This window comes from Erinaceus europaeus, chromosome 10 (genome assembly GCF_950295315.1).
Source record: "Erinaceus europaeus chromosome 10, mEriEur2.1, whole genome shotgun sequence".
Lineage (NCBI taxonomy): Eukaryota > Metazoa > Chordata > Mammalia > Eulipotyphla > Erinaceidae > Erinaceus > Erinaceus europaeus.
This window is the reverse complement of record NC_080171.1, coordinates 10,538,995-10,562,717: the sequence shown is the minus strand read 5'-3', so window position 1 is coordinate 10,562,717 and position 23,723 is coordinate 10,538,995. Positions and strand designations below refer to the sequence as shown.

General features: G+C 41.4%; 1 protein-coding gene across 4 annotated transcripts in view; it reads left to right on the top strand.

Moving 5' to 3' along the window:
* Positions 1-23,723, top strand: part of PLPPR1 (phospholipid phosphatase related 1) — a 287,997-nt gene that overhangs the window by 207,037 nt on the left and 57,237 nt on the right. For all 4 annotated transcript variants that reach the window (XM_060199088.1, XM_060199087.1, XM_060199085.1 and 1 more), the window contains exon 4: positions 15,025-15,213. In XM_060199088.1, the coding sequence (XP_060055071.1) occupies positions 15,025-15,213 (189 nt within the window). The remainder of the gene's footprint in view (positions 1-15,024; positions 15,214-23,723) is intronic.

Here is a 23,723-nt window from a genome sequence, read left to right as displayed (position 1 = left end):
GGGTATTATGCAAATAATTACTTCTCTGTGTTATACGCTCTCAGAAGAAACTCAAGTTCTTTGTTCATGTGGAAGATAAAGTTTCCAATGTTGTCTAGAAAAACCACAAAAGTTTGCCTTAAAGAAAATTCACCAGGTTCACAAGCGGTGAAGCAGGTCTACAAGTGTCTGTCTTTCTCTCCTCCTCTCTGTCTTCTCCTCCTCCCTTGATTTCTCTCTGTGCTATCCAGTAACAGATATGACAACAGTAACAATAACAACAACAAGTGCAACAACAAGGGCAACAAAAAGAACGAAAGAGAGAAAGAAAGAAAGAAACAAAGAAAGGAAGGAGGAAAATTCACCAGGAAAAAACAATGGAAGGAAAAAGTAATTGATAAAAAAGAAAAAGCATCATTAGGCACAAATACATTTTTTAATCAAGACATCTCCAAGTACCCTTAGTTCTAGTGGAAATATTTGAGTAATCTCCCAGATTCATTCAGGGAAGAGCTGAGATGAGTTTGAAAATGTAGGGAGAACCTAGGTCAGCAGCATCCTAGGTGACATGCTCATGGCTTGCAAAATTTTCTTCTCTAGGCAAAAGAGAACAGTAGCCTTGTGTTTTACAAAAAGTGCATTAGCTCCAGGGTGATATTACTAAGAGGGAACTGATCAGACTTGGAGTCTGAAATAGATGGGACCTCAGGGGTATATGACGTCCCTCATGCATGCCCCCACCATCCTCTCCCAGTTTAGACAGTGGAAAGCAAATACAGATCTAGAAGTAAAAGGAGACTTGATAAGGTATTGAGAGTCGTTAAGTGATTGCAAAAGGGAGGCAGCTAAGGAAAGAGAGATATTTCAGAATAACAGTTGTGATCGGGGTCATAGATACGGGTGACTGGGCAGGACATGTGCCCTGTCATATGTGTGGTCCTCATTCAAGCCCTGCCACCAGTGGGCACTGCCAGAGCATCAGAGGAAGCCCTGATGCTCTCTGGTGCTTCTCTTTCTCTCTGTCTCTCAGTCTCTGTCTCTCAGTCTCTGTCTCTCAGTCTCTGAAATCTTGTGGTTAATAGTGGAAAACTGAGAATTGTTACACATGTACCAATTACTGTATTTTACTGTCGACTATTAATTAATCCTCCCGATAATAAAAGAAAGAAAGAAAAGAAAGAGAAAGAGAAAAGAAAGAGAAAAAGAAAAGAAAGAGAAAGAAAGAAAGAGAAAGAAAGAAAGAAAGAAAGAAAGGAAGGAAGGAAGGAAGGAAGGAAGGAAGGAAGGAAGGAAGAAAAATAGGCCTCTCCATGGTTCAAGACTCCATGGTACGGAAGCTGTTTTTATTGAAACACCCCCAAAGAAAGTTATGCCTGAATATTCCATAAGAAACTGCAAGATGCTTCCCCAGAGCCCTTCCCCACTAGAGAAAGAGAGACAGACTGGGAGTATGGATCCACCTGTCAATGCCCATGTTCAGCGGGGAAGCAATTACAGAAGCCAGACCTTCCACCTTCTGCATCCTACAATGACCCTGGGTCCATAATCTCAGAGGAAATATCAGGAGTCAGGCGGTAGCACAGCAGGTTAAGCACACGTAGCGCGAAGCACAAGGACCAGTGTAAAGATCCTGGTTCAAGCCCCCAGCTCCCCACCTGCAGGGGAGTCACTTCACAGGCGGTGAAGCAGGCTTTCAGGTGTCTGTCTTTCTCTCCCCCTCTCTGTCTTCCCCTTCTATTTGTCTCTGTCCTATCCAACAACAATGATATCAAGAACAACAAAAATAATAACAACAACTATAAAACAATAAGGGCTACAAAAGGGAATAAATAAATATTTTTTTAATTATGAAATATCTCATATGGAGTAAATCATAAAAGCATTTTCATAAAGAGAAAACAGTGGGATGTGTAACTCTAGTCAGTGATGGGAATTGTGTAGAAGTGCACCCCTCTTTCTTTTTCTTTTTTTCCCATTTTTTCTTTATTGGGGGGACTAATGGTTTATAGTCAACAATAAAATACAGTAATAAAATAAAATGCTGTAGTTTGTATGTGTGTGACATTTCTCAGTTTCCCACAGAACAGTTCAGCCCCCTCTAGGTTCAGGACCTGAACCCTCCCACTACCCCAGAGTCTTTGACTTCGGTGCAGTATACCAACTCTGGTCTAAGTTGTGCTTTGTGTTTTCTCATTTTATAACTTCTTTATTATTATCAGTGATTTAATAATGATTGACAAGATGGAGGGATATGAGGGGTAGAATTGTACCCCTCTTATGCTATGGTCTTGTCAATCATTAAATCAATTTTAAAAAATAGTGGATTACAGGATTGTAAGTCCTTACACACGGTGTGTGGCTCCACACCCCATGTACCACCACAGCACAGAGCTTGTTTAAAGGCGCCTGTGCCTAGAGAGCAGTTAGGATCAGGCTGGGGGGTGGGGGGCTCATTCAGCAATACAAACATTTTCAGAATCTGCTGTAGGACCCTGTAGAAGATGGCAGGATGGCAATTCAGGGGACTTGGGCCAACATCCTGACTGTTCTCTAGTTCTGGCAGTTCAAAACCATTCAAGATGTCATGAAGATATGAAGATAACTCTGAACCAATCTTTCAAATACTAACTTCCCTTCCTTTGGCGGGGGGCATTGCAGGAGGTCAAAAGGCAGAAGCTACAGTTGAAAGTGAGAAGGTATGGTCTTGTCAGTGTTTCCACTTGAGAAAGAGGTGGGGGGGATCTTATGGTAGACAGAAGCTACTTAAGAACACAACTAACTTTCTGAACATTGTCAGCTAAACATGCCTGGCTTAAATCAAACAGCTGTTAAGTGGGACTGCTAGATAATGTAACATTTCATTGAATACATTTCCATTGACAAAAGAGTATCAGTCATAAGACTTCTAGAATAATGACAGGGTATTTAGAGTTCTGAATGATACAGATTATATATTGTGAGATGTTCAGAAAATTTCTAAGTGGAACCATCACTGTCAAAAGGAACAAAAATCAATCCAAAAGGATACAAGTGAGAAAAAGAGGCTTAGGTTACTTTGCAGAACTTCCAGTCAAGCATGAATATCCACAGAGTGACAGTTTTCCATAAGAATCTGTAGATTATGAGCTCACAGAACCATTCCCCTGCCATATGCATTAGAATAATTGTTCCTCCACTAAACAGCTTAATGCCTGTTTTTATCTTGGTTCAATTTAGAAAGACCATAAGAAGGATGTCTTCTTCTCTAAATGAAGCTGTGCAAATGGGGGACCGGTGGTAGCACACCGGGTTAAACACACATAGTGTGAATCACAAGCACCCACGTAGCATTCCAGTTCGAGCTCCCAGCTCCCCACCTGCAGGGGGGTCACTTCACAGGCGGTGAAGCAGGTCTGCAGGTGTCTGTCTTTCTCTCCCCCTCTCTGTTTTCCCTTCCTCTCTCAATTTCTCTTTGTCCTATCCAGAAACAGCAGCAACAACAGCAATAATAATAGCAATAGCAATAATGGAAAAAAGATGGCCACCAGGAGCAGTGAATATATAGTGTAGGCACCGAGCCCCAGCAATGAAAAAAAGAAAGAAAAGAAGGGAGGAAGAAAGAAAGAAAGAAAGAAAGAAAGAAAGAAAGAAAGAAAGAAAGAAAGACTTTGCAAATGGCTCCAACGACTAGATTTATATGGTTGATCACATAGTTAACACTGTCTTTTTCACAGAACAGTGAAGAAAGCCTCTCTCAAGTCGAGACTCAACTCAGGGTCAAGACTCAACATCTTCCTGATAATATGTTTGGGCACAACTTAATTTTGGAGGTTGGAATTACCTGCCCCATTGAGAGCTCTGAATTAAATTGAGTCACCACGATTGCAGCAACTGCCACACCAAACTCCATTACATGATATTATCAGCTGGAAGAAATTAGGGTCTTACTGGGACAAAATTAGCCTTTTCTGAAGCAACAGTGCCTCTGCCCAAAATTAAAAAAAAAACACCGAAGAACACGTGTCTGGCAATACCCCCATGCTACAGTGACTCTAATCTAACAGTGACTCTCTTCATAAGTGTCTCTCTTATGAAGACAACACTTTGGAACCAGATTATTCTTATCTCAGGAACTTGGAAATTTTGAGAAAGATCACATTCATCATCAAAGTATATATTGAATATCCTGTGGCTTTATGTCCTATTTCAGAACTCAACTTCATATATAGGAAAAGGGAAACCCAAATGTCTTGTTCTCATCTTTGGTAGTGGCTGACTGGAGTACTCTGTGGAAAATCATGTGAATATCCTCATGGGCTTAACAGGAAAGAGCCCCAATAACTATGAGTGCCATCCATCTCTCATAACTATGGATGGAGGAGCATCGTGCATGCTCTTGCTATTTCTAGTTCTGATGACTTCAAATTATACTGCACTTACTTCTATAACAATATTAAAGAAAGGGAAATCTCCTTAAGTGTGGGAATGAGTTTAGATAACCCATGTTTTGAAAAATTGAAAATCTACTCTTATGTTTGTGTCACTCCCTGTTTTTGTTTTGTTTTGGAGGGGTTGTCTAATATATATATATATGTATATGTATATGTATATGTATAGTATATGTATATGTATATGTATAGTATATGTATAGTATATGTATATGTATATGTATATGTATAGTATATGTATATGTATATGTATATGTATATGTATATGTATATGTATATGTATAGTATATGTATATGTATAGTATATGTATATGTATATGTATATGTATATGTATAGTATATGTATATGTATATGTATATGTATATGTATATGTATATGTATATGTATATGTATATGTATAGTATATGTATATGTATATGTATATGTATATGTATATGTATAGTATATGTATATGTATACATATATATATTTCACAAGACAGATAAATAGGAAGAGGGGAGGGGAGGAGAGGGATAGGAAGAGTAAAAGAGACTAGATTGGCATTCTGGCATGTGTGGTCCAGAAAATCAAACTCAGGAACCTGCTCCCTATGCCATTTCCAGAACCCTATGTCTTTGTTATAAAATGCTACAGGAATTGCTGAACTACAAATATCCAACATGGCATGACTACAGGTATACATCTCGCTAGGCACCTATCTCTTGGAATTCAAAAGTAAGAAAATCTTTTGAAACTGTCAAGCCTCTAGTTACTGCCTGTTAGACAGCAGAGTCCTCTGCATTTGAGGGCATTAGTTTTCTGGAGGTGACTCCTCTCGTCAGGTACAGAGTGACAGGAGGGCTCCAACACATATTTGTAGTGAGTGTCAAGCTCATTCTTTCTAATGAGAGATACCTAGTGCTGAAGTGTCAGAACTTAAGAAGCATCTAGACTTGGAATAGATACTTTCTCTTCAAAGGTGTTATCCTGGTCTTTTAAAAAAATCCCTAAGTTTCTTTCTTTTTTATTTTTGCCTCCAGTGTTATTGCTGGGCCCAGTGCCTGTATTATGAATCCACTCCTCCTGGAGATCATATTTTTTCCCATTGTTGTTGTTTTTCTTGTTGCTGTTACTGTTGTTGAATAGGACAGAGAGAAACTGAGAGGGAGGGAAACAGAGAAGGGAAGAGAAATATAGATACCTGCGGATCTACTTCAGCGCTTGTGAAGCAATGCCCCTGCAGGTGGGGACCTGAGGGCTTGAACTGGAACCCCTGCACCAGTTCTTGTGCTTTGTACTATGTACACTTAACCCCATGTGCTATCACCCTGCCCCCAATATCTCTGAGTCTCTAATAATGTGTTTCAAAAGTAATACCCTATGTGTGAGTGCTTTATGGCTTTTTAAGTTTTTTTTTAATTTCTTAAAAAATTATTTGTTTATTATTGGAGAGAAACAGAGAAATTGAGAGGGTAAGGGGAGGAAGAGAGGGAGAGAGACCGAGAGACACCTGCAGCCCTGTTTCACCACTCGTGAAGCTTTTCCCCTGCAGGTGGGGACCAGGGACTTGAACCCAGGTCCTTGTGCATTGTAATATATGCACTCAGCTAGGTGTACCACCACCCAGCCCCCAAATATAATTTTTTAAATTCCTTTAGTTGTAGTAAACATTCCAAGGGATTGATAGCTACATGTAGCTAGTGACTACAATATTGAAAATGCAAAGATATGATATTTCCAACAAAGGGTTCCCAAGATGCGAATCTGATTGCTTTCACTAGCATCACTGCCTGGATTTTGATGCTGTCAAAACCGAAGCAGGTTCAGATGTGAGCACCTGTGTACCGCCCACAGGTAGGACATAGGGAGGTGCAGTTCTGCTTTCACTCAGGAACTTCTAATGTTCTGATGTACTTGAAAGAGGCACTATCTTAGAGACAACTTATTCAGTAATTCTTTTTTTTATTTACTTATTTTTGTATACTTCTTTTTATTTTTATTTATTTTTTATTTATAAAAAGGAAATATTGACTAAACCATAGCATAAAAGGGGTACAACTCCACACACTTACCACCACCAGACCTACATATCCCATCCCATCCCCTGATAGCTTTCCTATTCTTTATCCCTCTGGGATTATGAACCCAAGGTCATTGTGGGATGCAGAAGGTGAAAGGTTTGGCTTCTGTAATTGCTTCCCCACTGAACATGGGTGTTGACAGGTTGATCCATACTCCCAGCCTGCCTCTCTCTTTTCCTAATGGGGCAGAGCTCCAGGACACATTGGTAGGGTTGTCTGTCCAGAAAAATCTGGTTGGCATCATGCTAGCATCTGGAACCTGGTGGTTGAAAAGAGAGTTAACATACAAAGCCAAACAAATTGTTGACCAATCATGAACCTAAAAGCTGGAATAGTGCAGATGAAGAGTTGGGGGAGGGGGTCCTCCATTTTGTAGATAGCTAGTAGGCATATTTTAGTTATATTCCAAAGGGTCTGTGGCTATACTATTTTTGTTGTTTTTCCCTGAGCCTGAAATCTGATATGCAGGTGGATCCAAGTTATTGTCTGGGGAGATGATGTCATGGCTGGAAAAAGGACCAGAAAGCTGGATCAGGGAAGAGAGTAGCTCCCTAATATGGGAAAGGGGTATAAATATTGTTGACTGTAAACCCCATTGATTTGATCTGATCTGGGGCCCATATTCAGCTTAGGAGCCTATGTGACCTCTGCATCCCTGTAGATCTGAGCTCACATTCTGTGGTCATGAGTAGGAACGTTCCAAGCTGCCCCAATATCAAGACCCATCTTCCTCAGGTGTAGCATAGAGTATGTTGTCCATTCTCCCTTCGGAGGATGGAACATTTTCTACCATTGTTGATCCAAGTTGAAAGCAAGGTCCTATGGGGGCCCACAAAGGGGTCTATTGTGTTGTTCCTGATAGAGATGACCTGTAACAATGGAGAGAGGGATTTATTCGAAGTCTAGACCCATCATGTCTGTTTGGGAATCTCAGGAATCCCTGACTAGGGCCCCAGCAGATGGGGTGACCTGATAGTGACTAAAGAGTCATCATTAAAGTATGCCAGTCTCTTGCCCTTATTCAGCTTTTGCAGTCCTTGCTTTGATGAGGTTAGCTTTGGAGTGAGTGAGAAAACTGTAATAGGAAGTTGGTGAGGAGGATATCTAAGCCTAAGTAGACTCTATTTCATTATGAACTTTATACTCACTACAGACTATTGTGTATTTTTGCTTTCAGGTATATATCTTGCCCTAATTTATGGATACATGTGAACATATGCTCTATCTCACAGGACCTAGTCTATATCTAGGTTTTGGGACTTTGTTAGGAAGTGAACCTCCTGTAATGAAATCAGAGAATCCTATGAAAGGAAAGGTCTCACACGAGTAATGAGGCTGGAGGGTTGACATTCCATGCCTGATGTCTTTGGACACAGTCCGAAGTGAAGCATGCTGAGGTGGTACTCATTGCATTGATCAGGTTGGGATCAGCGGGTGCTTTTGGTGGTGGGATTGGTGTTTATGTACACTCATTAATTTTTAATCATATAAATCACTATTTAATTAATATGAGAGGGGAAAAATTGATTGAATGTCTCAAACTTTTTAAAGCACAGACTGAATTTTTTTAGTTCATAGGCTGAGTCTTTTTAACACTTAGGTTGAGTCTTTGATATGTTGACTCTCTTATTCAGTAATTCTAAGGGAAATTAAAAAGTCTCTACCCAGTAACCTGTCAAGGAAAATGAGGACATGTAAAGTGCAGAGGTTTTTGGTTCATTTATTTATTTATTTATTTTGCAACTTTGGTATTTATTTGTTTTAATTAGGAAGAAACATTGATTTGGAAAAATACAGTATTTCCCTTTTTTCTTATTTTCCTAGTAACTTTATAATCACATGAGAAATAAGAATTGTGTTCCTGCTAGCAAGGATATTAAAATGGTGTCTTAAGCACTTACGTTTAAAATTATCTGAAAGTATGGAATTTCTGCTTTCTTGGTTTTTGGTTTTTTGTGGGGGGGGGTTGTTTGGTTGGTTTTTTGTGCTTATTTGCCCCAGCAGTAACCCAGGAGGGGAGAAAAAAAAAGGAAAGAAAAGTACATCACTACTTTTCCAACAACTCGATAGATATGCGTACACATGTATAGACACAGCCATGACTGTGTGTGCATGAGTGTCTTGAGTTTTGTTTACTCTCACTCTACCTTTTCTTTTTTTAATGGAGTGGTAATATAAAAGTACTCAATAAAATATATTACTTTTCTTCCTTCAATAGTAAAAGCTAGATGCCATTTTGTTTTTTGCTTTATCCTAAAAATTCCCACAGATTCTGCCTGGTTTTCAAGCAGATATCCTCAAAGGACTGATGAAACTAGTAGACAGAAATGTGTTTTCAGGTCCATGCATGAAATACATAGACAGACATTACAGATCAGCTCTCTTGCAAAAGACAAAAGCAGTCCATAGGCAGGACATTAAATTATTTAAATCCTAGCATTAACTCCAAGGCATTCAGGTCAGCTAACTAGGTTCCTTTCTATTAGGTCAAATTAGTTGACCAGTCAAGTACAAAATAATAAAATCTCTTTGGCCTTAACTTTGTAAAGTAACTGCAGACACGAGCATCCATTACCAGCAACAACTTTAGAATAACTGTTCCTTTACAGAGAGCTTACTGATCCAAGCCTCTGTTCTATTACTAAAAACAAAAGAATTGATCTAAATACCTAGAACATAGATGATTGGCATGAGCACTGGTGACTTTTATGTGATATAGTAAATAATTTACTGTGCAAGGCCCCAGTTTCAAGCCCCCAGTCCCCACCTGCAGGGGGAAGCTTCATGAGTAGTGAAACTGCTACAAGGGCCTCTCTTTCTCCCTCTCTATCCCACCTTCCTCCTTAGTTTCTTTCTGTCTCTATCAATACATAATTGATAAAAATTAAAACAGATTATAGAAAAGAAAGGTGTATTGGAGAAGAAGGGTAGAAAAATGCCAGATAACAGGAGAATATAATCCTTGCAGAGCTGGAAACAGATAGTGTGTGAGGGATGGAGAATATGATTCATAGTCTGTCAGGAAGTAAAGAAAGGTGTTGACTGTGGCCAACAGATGAATGCCTTTATAAGATATGATGAAGAGGGCCAGACAGTGACTCACCGGGTTAAGCGCACATGGTGCGAAACACAAGGACCCAAGCAAGCATCCCAGTTCAAGCCCCCCCGCTCTCCACCTGTAGGCGGGTCATTTCACAAGCGGTGAAGCTGGTCTTCAGGTGTCTTTCTCTAACCCTGTCTTCACCTTCTCTCTCAATTTTATCTCTGTCCTATCCAATAAAATGGGGGGGGATGGCCTCCAGGAAGAAGGGCAAACGCTAGAAGAAGAAGTGCAAGTATCAAGCCCCAGCAATAACCCTGGAGGCCAAAAAAAAAAAATGACGGACAGGCATTTGAGGTGTGCTGCAATTGGGAGCTTGCCAAGATTTTTGAGCCTAAGAGAAATTCCATTGAAATAGAGAATATGAGTGAGTGGGGTAAGTGTTCTCAATTCAGATGATATTTAAGAAAATGAAGCTCAAAAGCTGAATAAGGGCAAGAGACTGGCATACTTTAATGATGACTCTTTACTCACTATCAGGCCACCCCATCTGCTGGGGCCCTAGTCAGGGATTCCTGAGATTCCCAAACAGACATGATGGGCCTAGACCTTGAATAGATCCCTCTCTCTCCATTGTCACTGATCATTTCCATCAGGAATAACATAATAGACCCCTTTGTGGGCCCCCATAGGACCTTGCCTTCAACTTGGATCAACAACGGTAGAGAATGTTCCATCCTCCAAAGGGACGCTGGACAACATACTCTGTGCTACACCTGAGGAAGATGGGTCTTGATATTGGGGCAGCTTGGAACGTTCTTACTCATGACCACAGAGTGTGAGCTCAGATCTACAGGGATGCAGAGGTTACACAGGCTCCTAAGCTGAATATGGGCCCCAGATCAGATCAAATCAATGGGGTTTACAGTCAACAATGTTTATACCCTTTTCCCATATTAGGGAGCTACTCTTTTCCCTGATCCAGCTTTCTGGTCCTTTTTCCAGCCATGACATCATCTCCCCCAGATAATAACTTGGATCCACCTGCATATCAGATTTCAGGCTCAGGGAAAAAAAAACCCTACTATAAAAAACCTAGTCATGGGCCCTTTGGAATATAACTAAAATATGCCTGCTAGCTATCTACAAAATGGAGACCCCCAAATCTTCACCTGCACTATTCCAGCTTTTAGGTCCATGATTGGTCAACAATTTGTTAGGCTTTATATGTTAACTCTTTTCAATCACCAGGTTCCAGATGCTACCATGATGCCAACCAGACTTCCCTGGGCAGACGACCCCACCAGTGTGTCCAGGATCCCCACTTTCCCAGAGCCCTGCCACACTAGGGAAAAAGAGAGACAGACTGGGATTATAGATCGACCTGTCAATGCCCATGTTCAGTGGGGAAACAATTACAGAAGCCAGACCTTCCATCTTCTGCATCCCATAATGACCGTGGGTCCATGCTCCCAGAGGATAAAGAATAGGAAAGCTATCAGGGGAGGGGGTGGGATATGGAGATCTGGTGGAGGGAATTGTGTGGAATTGTACCCCTCTTATCCTATGTTTTTTGTCAGTGTTTCCTTTTTATAAGATAATAATTAAAAAAAAAGAAAAGAAAAGAAAAGAAAATGAAGCTGCTTTTGGCTCTAGAGAGAAGGACTTACATCCAGTATCTCAGACATAGAATTTGTACCTTGTTGCAGAGAGTGAAAAAGAGCGTAAGTCTCTGTATTAGTGAATGAAAATGCCAAACACTTCTGCTGTGTATCGGAGTTGGCCTTCTTTGCCTCCCTCTATAGCTCATCATACTTTTGTGTAGGTTAAAAACTAGATGCTCTTATCCTATGGTTTTGTCGGTGTTTCCTCTTTATAAATAAAATAAAATAATCTAGATGCAGTGATGTAGTTCTCTACCCAAATCCTACCCCAGAGAACATATCCCAACCCTTGACCTTAACCCAAACTAGCCATCTTTCTTCCTTCATTCCTCTCTCTCTCTCCTCTCCTCTCCTCTCCTCTCCTCTCCTCTCCTCTCCTCTCCTCTCCTCTCCTCTCTCTCTTTCTCTCTTTCTTTCTCTCTCCTTCTCTCTGTCTCTCTTCTTTGTTGGAGGCATTAATGATCTATAATCGACAGTGAAATATAGTAGTTGGTACATGTGTAACATTTCTCAGTTGTCCACGTAACACTCTAACCACCGCCCCACCTAGGTCCTCCTCTGCTATCCTGTTTCAGGACCTGAACCACCCCCCAACCCCAGAGTCTTTATTTTTTTGTAATTTCTTTATTGGGGGGGTTAATGTTTTACATTTGACAGTAAATATAATAGTTTGTACATGCATTACATCTGTCAGTTTTCCACATAACAGTACAACCCCACTAGGTCCTCTGGCATCATTTTTAGACCTATACTCTCCCCTACACCCACCCCAGAGTCTTTTACTTTGGTGCAATATACCAGCTCCAGTCCAAGTTCTGCTTAGGATTTTCCCTTCTGTTCTTATTTTTCTACTGGCATGAGATCATCCCAGGTTCATTCTTCTCTTTCTGGCTGATCTCACTTCACATGATTCCTTCAAGCTTCATCCAAGATGAAGTGAGATGGTGAAGTCACCATTTTTAATAGCTGAGTAGTATTCCATTGTGTATATAGACCACAGCTTTCTCAGCCACTCATCTGTTAGGCTGCTTCCAGGTTTTGACTAGCTATGTTTCTATGAGTTATTCAGGGCTGGAGTTAGACTTTACATGTCTTCAACCTTGCAAAGGTTGTAACTTCTCCCACACTGTATGAACATCCAAATAAAATCTATTGTAAGCTGCAAGAAGTATTCTGCCAAGTTCTGATTTCTCCCAATAATCATTGCATTGACATTTCTATATATGTTAACATTTAAACATTTTTCTTTGTTCTTTTTTTTTTTTTACCTCCAGGGTTATCACTGGGGCTTGGTGCCTATACTAGGAATCCACTGCTCCTGGAGACTATTTTTTTCACTTTTTATTGTCCTAGTTGTCATTGTTGTTATCATTATTGTTGTTGTTGTTATTGCTGTCATTGTTGTTGGCTAGGACAGAGAGAAATTGAGAGAGGAGGGGAAGACAGAGAGAGGGGGAGAGAAACATAGATACCTGCAGACCTGCTTCACCACTCGTGAGGCTACCCCCCTGCAGGCAGGGAGCCAGGGGCTCGGACCAGAATCTTTACACTGGTCCTTGCACTTCATGCCATGTGCGCTTATCCCACTGCACTACCGCCTGCCCCCCTAAACATTTTTGTCGTTATTTTAGTTTCCCTGATTCATAAACTAAACACATGCCTGGTGTAGTTACTGGATGGCCCAGCAGTGGTCATTTCAGACTTCAGTTTTCTTATTTATGAAATAAAAGTGTTAGAATATCTCCAAGATCTAGACTACCTTGATTTTCAATAATCTCCTAACCTGTATCTCCTAGGTATTCAGATACCTATCTTCTTCTACTTTTATCATTATTCGTTGTGGTAGCTGCTGTGGCTTTTCCAGATGTGAATGGGAAAACAATGTTGACATTTCCATATCCCATCACCTCTTTAATAACTATTAAAGGATATAGCTAAACCTTGGTGGGTACCTAAGACTTATTGTTTGGTCATTAGTAGACCCTCACTGGCCCAGGCCAACTTTTCAGATAGAAAGACAGAGACAAAGCTAGAGAGACATAGAAATTCACCACAGCACCAGACCTCCCCTTCAGCGCCCTGGTGGCCAGGTTGAATCTGGGTCCTAACGTGGCCAGCACAGTATCCAAGTGAGTGATCTTGCCAGCTTTTGTATCTAAGACATTTATGAGTCAAAATTATGAGTATCTGTGTTCCTTTTTATGTCTAAATCTTAGAAAAGTTCTGTGTCTAAGATAGAATCATTAGCAAAATTCTTGATGTACTGCTTTGAAAATAAGGCACGCCCATTCTTGAAAGGTTAAAAGTCATGACTTGTGAGGCCGAGTGGTGAGGCATGTGGTTGAGCACACATGTTACAATGCTCAAGGACCTAGGTTTGAGCCCCCGGTCCCCATGGGCAAGGAAAAACTTTGTAAGTGGTGAAACAGTGTTCCAGGTGTCTCTCTGTCTCTCTCCCTCTCTACCACCTTCTCCCCTCTCGGTTCCTGGCTGTCTCTATCCAATAAATAAATAAAAGATAATCAAGGGCCAGGCACTAATGCACCTGGTTAAGCACATATATTATCATGCACAAGGACCCAGGTTTGAGCCCTGGCTCCCTACATGCAGGGAGTCCACTTCACGAGTGGTGAAGCATGTCTGCTGGTGTCTTATCTTTCTCCCCTTCCCTCTATCTCCCCTCCCCTCTCAATTTCTCTCTGTCCTATCAAGTATAATATAAAGGAAAAGGAAAAAAAAAAAAATGGCTACTGAAAGTGGTGCATTCATAGTGCCATCACTAAGCCCTAGCAATGACCCTGGTGTCAGTAAGAATTAACAATTTTTTAAAAATATAATAAACAACTGAGAAATGTTACTCAAGTACAAACTATTGTATTTACTGTCAAATGTAAAACATTAATTCCCCAATAAAGAAATTTAAAAAAGAAAGAAGGTAACACAATGCAAAAAAAAAAAAAAGATAATAAACAAGATTTTTAAAGTTAAGTCATGACTCATTCTACAGATCTGTAATATGTTTCCATCCCTACTTAGGATTTGGGGTATGGTTCTGAAATTTTTCTTTAGTTCTTCTAGACACTCACTTTCTCATTATTTATTCATTCCTTTTTTAAAAATTCATTATTCACCTGCCTCTGTAGTATAAAGGTAAGTCTATGTCTAATATTTTTTAAATCACTCATGAATGGGTATGACAGCTGCCTATTACTAGTCCTTTTTATATATTTATTTATTTTCTCGTTTGTTGCAGTTGTAGTTATTGTTGTTGTTGTTGATGTCGTTGTTGGATAGGAAAGAGAGAAATGGAGGAAAGAGGGGAAGACAGAGAGGGGGAGAGAAAGACAGACACCTGCAGACCTGCTTCACCACCTGTGAAGCGACTCCCCAGCAGGTGAGGAGCCGGGGGCTCGAACAGGGATCCTTAAGCCAGTCCTTGTGCTTTGCTCCACGTGCGCTTTACCGTCCAACTCGCCTATTACTAGTTCTTGTGCCACCACCCTTCAACTTCTTACCTCCAGCCCGAGTAAAAAGGTTGCCTTGGTGCCAATAAGGGCTCTGGGAGGCTGGCAGCTGAAGCTAAGTTTCTCTACAAGCCTCACTGTGATCCGCCTGTCAGATGGAAGCTGTTCTTTATTTGCGGGGAGGTTTAGATAACAGATGTTACAAGGCAGACAAGCAAGCACACACTCCCCCAGCCCCGAGCATGCTGAGCCCAGCACGCATACCCTCGCCAAGACCAGAGAGCTGGGAGGGAGGGGGGGTGAGATGGGAGTGAGGCTCTCGCTCTGGGAGAACAAGCGCTACTCCAAAGCCCTGCTGATGTCTCTGTGTGGCCATGCTGTATTTTCAGCTCGTCATCATGGCTGGGACAGTGCTGCTTGCCTACTACTTCGAATGCACTGACACTTTTCAGGTGCATATCCAAGGATTCTTCTGTCAGGATGCAGACTTAATGAAGCCTTACCCTGGGACAGAGGAAGAAAGCTTCATCACCCCCCTGGTGCTCTACTGTGTGCTGGCCGCCACTCCAACTGCGATTGTAAGTACCCAGATATCCTTCCTTCCTTCCTTCCTAACTGTCAGAGGCTAAACGTTTCCCGTATGCCTTTTTCTCTTCTTTCCTCTCTCTTCCTGGGAATTCACTGGCAGACTTATCAAGGGAATCCTGTGTTAGCCAAAACACAGTGAGTGGAGGGAAAAAAAGTCTCATTGAAATAGGTCTTTGATAAAGTGGCTTTGGACTTCGGGTACCTAAATGTACATCTATGGATGTTTAAAGTATATGTGAGTATCATGAATTAATTACCAGGCATGATTGGTTCACGTATTAAGGAGGAGCTACTGTGCTCTTGAAAAAAAAGGGGGAGCTGGGGGTCATGTGTTTTCAGAAGGGGTCTTGGTATAAATATGCTGGTACTGATAGATAGTCAGACTCAGATCAGAGTGGAATATAATCCCCTGGGGCCTCTATCTCCTACTACTCAGATTGAATTTCCAGTAAGGCCAGAGATGAGAGAAATCCTTTGACCTGAAGTTTGCAGGGATTCATTCTTGATCACTCTAGTAGCTCTGTTCACATTGCATCAAAGATTTATTCTTAATCACGCCAGCCCTGTCACGTTGCATCAAAGATTCATTCCTGATCACGCCAGCCCTGAACAGCCCTGAACATTGCATCACAGGTTCATTCCTGGTCATGCCAGCCCTGTTCACCCTGCATCACAGGTTCATTCCTGGTCACACCAGCCCTGTTCACACTGCATCACAGGTTCATTCCTAATCACTCCAGCCCTGTTCACACTGCATCACAGGTTCATTCCTGGTCACTCCATCCCTGTTCACACTGCATCACACGTTCGTTCCTGATCACGCCAGCCCTGTTCACATTGCATCACAGGTTCATTCCTGATCACTCCAGCCCTGTTCACACTGCATCACAGGTTCGTTCCTGATCATGCCAGCCCTGTTCACACTGCATCACAGGTTCATTCCTGATCACGCCAGCCCTGTTCACACTGCATCACAGGTTCATTCCTGATCACTCCAGCCCTGTTCACACTGCATCACAGGTTTATTCCTGATCACTCCAGCCCTGTTCACACTGCATCACAGGTTCGTTCCTGATCACGCCAGCTGTGTTCACACTGCATCACAGGTTTATTCCTGATCACACCAGCCCTGTTCACCCTGCATCACAGGTTCATTCCTGATCACGCCAGCCCTGTTCACACTGCATCACAGGTTTATTCCTGATCACGCCACCTGTGTTCACACTGCATCACAGGTTCATTCCTGGTTCATTCCACCTCTCCTCTCAATTTCTCTCTGTCTCTATCCAAAGGAAAGGAAAGGGGAAGCAAGCAGGCAGTGGTCACCTGGTTAAGCTCACAAATTACAGTGTGTAAGGTTACAGGTTCAAGCCCCTGATCCCCACCATCGGGGGGAAAGTTTCACTAGTGGTGAAGCAGTGCTGCAGGTGTCTCTCTGTGTCTCTCCCTCTCTAGTCTAAAATAAGAAAGGCAGAAGTAAAATAAGGTGTAGGGGGATAAAACATATTTTAAAAAGCATAAAATCTTGAAAGTCTACACTGGATTTTAACTTAAATTGTGTATTGCAATGCTGTGTTAATACTTATAATAAAAATTGTATCATTCCATGAAATGATAATCTGTGAGTAATCCCTGAAAGTCAAGCAGGAAAGCTGAACAGATTAACAATAATAGGCATGTGTTTTAGTGTCCAGATTTTATTTTGCAAGATAGTACTGAGACCAAGTCATAGAGGGGGAGGTAGGTCAACAGAGAGAACATCTAACTTGCATACATGTGGTACCTAGCTTAATCCCCAGGGCTGACGTATCGTGATGTTTTGTCTTGTCTCCCTCGCTCTATTTCTTTCTTTTGTGAAATTCTGATCATTAGTAACCCAGAAAATGGTGCAGGAGGTTCTGCATTGAACTTCTCAAGCATGAGGTCCCAAGTTCAATCCTTGGCATTCTGATGTTTCTCTCCCTCTCTCTGTCTCTCTGTCTCTCTGTCTCTCTCTCTCTCTCTCTGTGTGTGTGTGTGTGTGTGTGTGTGTCTACCCTTCCATTAATAAATAAATCTTGGGAGTTGGGCAGTAGTGCAGTGGGTTAAGTGCACATGACACAAAGCGCAAGGACTGGCGTAAGAATCCCGGTTTGAGCCCCCAGCTCCCCACCTGCAGGGGAGTCACTTCACAAGCAGTGAAGCAGGTCTGCAGGTATCTATCTTTCTCTCCCCCTCTCTGTCTTCCCCTCCTCTGTCCATTTCTCTCTGTCCTATCCAACAATGATGACAACAACAAAAGCAATAATAACTACAACAATAAAAAAACAAGGGCAACAAAAGGGAAAATAAATAAATAAATAAATATTAAAAATAAAATAAATAAATAAATCTTACAAACAAAAGAATTGACAATTAAGAAAACAGTAAGGGGGCCAGATGGTGGCACACCTGGTTAAGTGCATATGTTCCCATGCAAAAGGACCCGGGTTCAATCCCCCAACCTATAACATCAGGGAAAAGCTTCCTAAGTGGTAAAAGAATGATGTGACTCCCTCTCCCCCCTCCTCCTCTCACCTTCTCCCTCCCTTGTTCTATCCTGATTGCCTCCCGATTTCCCTCTTATCAAATAAATAAAGTTAAAAATTAAAATCTAAAAGAACAGAAAGAAAACAGTAAGACGCTGTAGAGAGAACTCAGCTCTTCAGCATTGAACTTGCAAGCCAGAGAGAGGCTCCAGCTCGACCCCCAGCATTGCCACATTCCAGAACTGAAAAGTTCTCTGGTTTCTCTTTTTCATAAAAATACATAAAGCTGTATAAAAAAAAGAAAGTAATAAACTGATTGTGTGTATAAATATTTCTAATCCCATCAATTATCAAAGTAATATTTTAAAATAGAACATTTTTGGAGACAGAGCGGATGGTGTCACACTGGTAGAACACACACACTCCTATGTGCAAGGACCCAGGTTCAAACCTCCTCCCTCCTGCAGAAGGAATATGTTCATAATATTTTAGTCCAAATGTAGACTGATACTTTCTTCCTGACTTGTACTCTGTCAAAGATGTATTAAGAGTTTGAACTTTAAAAAATATTTTTTTTATTTATTATTGGATAGAGACAGAGAGAGATTGAGAGGAGAGGGGGAGATAGAGAGGGAGAGAGACATCTGCAGTCCTGCTTCACCACTTGTGAAGCCCCCCCCCCTTACAGCCGGGGGCTTGAAACTGGGTTCTTGCTCACTGTAGTTTATTAACTTTTAAAGTTAATTTCATTCCCTGAAAACATGTTAAGGAGATATATTCCAAGTTTTATGCAAAACAGATTCGTATGTAGGGATGTTGATCAGTAGTATTTTAAATAGAGAAAATTTTGGAACTAGCTAGATATACAGCACAAGAAGACAGAATAAATATATAAGGGGGTGGGGAGGACATCTGGTTAAGCACACATAGTAAAAAGCACAGGGACCCACAAAAGGATCCCAGTTCGAGCCCCCCAACTCCCCACCCTCAGGGTGGAGTCTCTTCACAAGCAGTGAAGCAGGTCTGTAGGTGTCTATCTTTCCCCCTCTCTATCTTCCTTTCCTCTCTCAACTTCTCTCTGTCCTATCCAATAAAAAAACAATGGGGAAAAAATGGCCTCCAGGATCAGTGGATTTGTAGTGCAGGCACCCAGCTCCAGTGATGACCCTGGAGGCAGAAATAAATATATAAATACATAAGGGACAGTTCCCGTCTGTTGAATGATTTCTGCTACTCATGCAACATGCTTGTGAATTAATATACAGGCTCTTAAAGGCTAAAAGTTTACAGATAGTATGATGAATAAAATCTTTTTCCCTTTAATAAAAAATCAAAACCTCTTGATTTTCTGGCTTGTTTCCCAAGACACGGGTGTTATGTATCAATTACATTGATAGGCACAGTTGATTGGAAAATAGCAACTGAACAAAGGAAGTGACTCCTTGAGACACTGCTGTGCTGTGACTTCCAAGTCCAGGGGTTGGAGACTTGGCTGTGGGAGCTGCTGTGCCTGTAAAGAGGCTTACCACATACTGACTTCTTTTTTAAAAGTGCATTTATAAAATAAAAATATCGACAAGACTATTAGATAAGAGGGATACAATTTCACAGATTAACCACCACCAGAGTTCGATATCCCATTCCTTCCATTGGAAAGTTTCCTATTCTTTATCCCTCTGGGAGCATGGACCCAGGATCATTATGTAGAGCAGAAGGTGGGAGGTCTGGATTCTGTAATTGCTTCTCCACTGGACATAGACATTGGCAGGTGAATCCGTACACCCAGCAAGTCTCTCTCATTTTAACCCTAACCCTAACCCTAACCCTAACCCTAACCCTAACCCTAGTAGGGCAGGGTTCAGGGGAGGTGGGGCTCCACGACACATTGGTGAGGTCATCTACCCAGGAAGTCAGAGTGACATCGTGGTAGCATCTACAACTTGATGTCTGAAAAAGCATTAAGATAGAAAGCAGAACAAATCATTTAATAGTCAGGAACCTAAAGGCAAGAATATTGCAGGTGAGATTTGGGGTCTCCGTTTTGGAAAAAGCTAGTAGGTCTATTTTAGGTCTATTCCAAGGGGCCCATGACTTTACTAATTTTTGCCTGACAGCTAACATGCTGACTTGTAAAGGGCTGGAGGCTTTGAAACCAGGGTAGCACCTCAACTCTCTCAAGTGTCTGTGCTCCTCCAGTGCCTGGACTGTGCTATTCCACTGGACCGCTGTCAGGATGTGTGCTGAAAGCTTATGCAGTGCTGCTCAGGGGTGAATTATGACTCCTCCCTAGTGGACCAATGCCAAGTGTAGTACATAGCTGTCTGGGGTCTGAATATTCAATGGACCTCAAAAAAAATAACGTGTGTGTGTTGCACATATCACTCCAAGTCTGTATTTATATATTTAGATGACTAGTAAGATCTGTTCTAAAGGTGTACAGCTAGTATCTGACTGTTAATGATACAGACTGTTGGTTTCTTTTGTTTGTTTCATTTAACTCCAGGGTTGTCGCTGGGGCTCAGTGCCGGCCCTACAAATCCACGGCTCCTGGTGACCATTTTTTCCATTATATTGGATAGGACAGAGAGAAGATAAGAAAGGGGGGGAATCGAGAGGGAGAAAGAAAGGCAGACCCCTGCAGACCTGCTTCTCTACTCCTGCAGGTGGGGAGCCAGGGGCTCGAATCCGGGTCCTTGCACTTAGTACCATGTGCACTTAACCAGGTGCACCAGCACAGCCCCCACAGATATTTTTTTTCTTTTATATATTTATTTCCACGTGAATGAACATTAGTTTCAAAAGGAAAGCTATATGTTTGGGTTTTTTTTTTTTTTTAATGAGAGAGACAGGGAGAAAGAGACCAAAGCACTGTTCAGCTCTGGCTTATGGTTGTTCTGGGGATTGACTTCATGTAAATAATACACTGTAGATTTTATGTCCATGACTACTAATAACCAAACTTTAATAAGATTTACAACTGTGTATTGTATTTAAAACACACATGAAGGAAAAAAAATGACAAAGCGGAACTTTGTGAAGAATTCTCACTTCTCTCTGGGGAAAAAAAAATGAAGTTTTTATTCTCACATTTCAAAAGATCTTCTCGAGGTAGGCTACCACTTTTGCTTCAATAGGAAGTCAAGAGTGTATGATCAATGGACAGTGAAGTATTAAGTACACGCAGTTCTTTTTTTCTTATTTATTTATTATTTAATTTGATAGGACAGAAAGAAATTGAGAAGGGAAGGGGCTAGGGAGGAAGATAAAGACAGAGAGAAATCTGTTTCATGGCTCATGAAGCTTTTCCCTTGAAAGTGGGAACCAGGGGCTTGAACTCAGATCCTTATGCATTGTAACATGTGGACTCAGCCGGGTATGCCTCTGCTTGGCCCCCAAGAACCTACAGTACTTTTGGTGGTGGGTATGGTGAGTTGTACACACACATATATAGATGTGAAACTATATTCCTAAGGCCTTATAGTATTGTTAACTAATGTTAAAACAATAAAAATAAATTTAAAATGCAAATCACTTGAAATAATTTTTAAAAGAACTTAAGAGGGCCGGTGGTAGCACACGTGTTCCAATGCACAAGAGCCCAGGTTCGAGCCCCCAATCCCCACCTATAGGGGGCAAGCTTTGTCAGCTGGTTAAGCAGGACTGTCTCTGCTTAACCAGACAGGTGTGTCTCTGTCTCTCTTCCTCTCTATCTCCCTGTTCCCTGTCAATTTCTGACTGTGTCTATCCAATAAATAAAAATAATGATAATAAAAAAGAACTCATAGTTTTGTTCTAGCTTTTAATTATGTAATCCTAAGTCAGTAGTTCCATTTTTATTAGTAATTTAATAATGATCGACAGACATGATTGTGGGATAAGAGGGGTACAATTACAACATTAATGTTTTTAATTTTTTTTAATTACCTGTCAAGTCTGGGAATATGGATCGACCTGTCAACACCCATGTTCAGTGGGAAGCAATTACAGAAGCCAGACCTTCCACCTTCTGCTCCCATAATGACCCTGGGTCCATACTCCCAGAGGGTTAAAGAATAGAGAAGCTATCAGGGGAGGGGATGGGATACAGAGTTCTGGTGGTGGGAATTATATGAAATTGTACCCCTCTTATCCTATAGTTTTGTCAATACTTCCATTTTATGAAGAAATTTAAAAAATCCCCTGTCAAGGGAGACAGAGAGCTCAGTTATTTTGCCTCTATTAATTGTGTGACTTCTGCCCTTAGTAATGGTGTGACCTCTGGTAAATCAAGTTCCCTCTGTAGGTGAACTTTATGAGCAGTAAAGAAAAGGAGTTGGGGAAGTCGGGCGGTAGCTCAGCAGGTTAAGCTCATGTGACTCAAAGTGCAAGGACTGGCCTAAGGATCCCAGTTCGAGCCCCAGGCTCCCCACCTGTAGAGTAGTCGCTTCACAGGCAGTGGAGCAGGTCTGCAGGTGTCTATCTTTCTCTCCCCCTCTCTGTCTTCCCCTCCTCTTTCCATTTCTCTCTGTCCTATACAACAACAACAACATCAATAATAACAATAATAAATACAACAATAAAACAAGGGCAACAAAAGGGAATAAATAATTAAAAATATTTTTAAAAAAATACAAGGAGTTGGGCTAAATTATCTCCAAGATCTTACCTGTTTTAGCATGGCATGATAGAAGATCAAAGATTATAATTGGGTAATTCCAAAGGTCAGATTCTCAACTTCCAAGTCTCAATTTTCTTCCTGGGTTTAGTTTCATAACTCTGTGCCTGTCAAAAACTTGCCAAACACCTTTTCATTAAGGAAATGTGGTTTTGACAAGACTGTTGTTTCACAGGGATATAGTGTTACATTTCCCCAATACAAGTATCAGTATGCCTCACCCTCCACCATTAGGACACTGACCCACCATTCCCTTCCTGTCCTTCCACCTGCCTTTGCCCTTTCAATCCTTAGGTCTGATGAACTAGACCGAAGTTTAGTCACAATTCACCCTGTACTTATTCTCTGTTGTTAAGTTTCTGAAGTTCCAACTGTGAATACGAACTTCCTTCTGGTTTATTACATTTAACATCATTTCCTCCAGTTCTATCCGTGTTTAATTTCTTCTGAAACTCATTTCTTTCTTTGTGTTGTTCTATTAAGGGCTTAATGGTTTACAGCACAGTTACTGACATGTGGGTACAATTTCCCCTTTCCCCATAGTAGGTGTCTGCAAAACAGTCACCGCCAACCTAGGTCCCCCCGCCACCATCCACTAGGACACTAAATCCTCGTCCCACGCCCACCTCCCTCCTTCCCAGAGTCCTTTGTTTTTCTGCTTTGGTGTAATACACCAAACCTGATGTATGTTTTACTTGGTATTTTTCTCTTTCTGTCTTTCTTTATGAAGCCCATTTTTTAAAATATTTTATTTATTTATTTATTGTTGGATAGAGACAGAGGATATGAGTGGGAGGAGGAGATAAGTAGAGAGAGAAAGACAGAGACAGAGAGACATCTGCAGCCCTGCTTCACCACTTGTGAAGCTTTCCCTCTGCAGGTGGGGGCCAGGGTCTTGAACTCAGGTCCTTGCACATTGTAATGTGTGCGTTTAACCAGACACTCCACTTCCTGACCCCGAAACCCATTTCTTAATTTTCTTGGAGTAGAGAAAAGGCAAGCTTATTCTTCTTAGCTTGTGTCTTCACAAATGGCAAGTCCATAGACATATATATGACCAGGTGGTGGGGCACCTCGTTGAGCACACATGCTAGAATGTGCAAGGACCCAGGTTCAAGCTCCTGGACCCCATCTGTAGGGGCGAAGCTTTGTGAGCAGATGTCTTTCTTTCTCTCTCTTCGTCTATATCCCCCTACCCTCTCGATTTCTGGCTGTCTCTATCCAATAAATAAAGATCATATATATCAGTTTGGACTTAGCCTGTTTTTCTGCATTCTCAAGCACTTTACTCATTAAAAATAAAACGCAGGAGTGGGGCGGTAGCGCAGCAGGTTAAGCA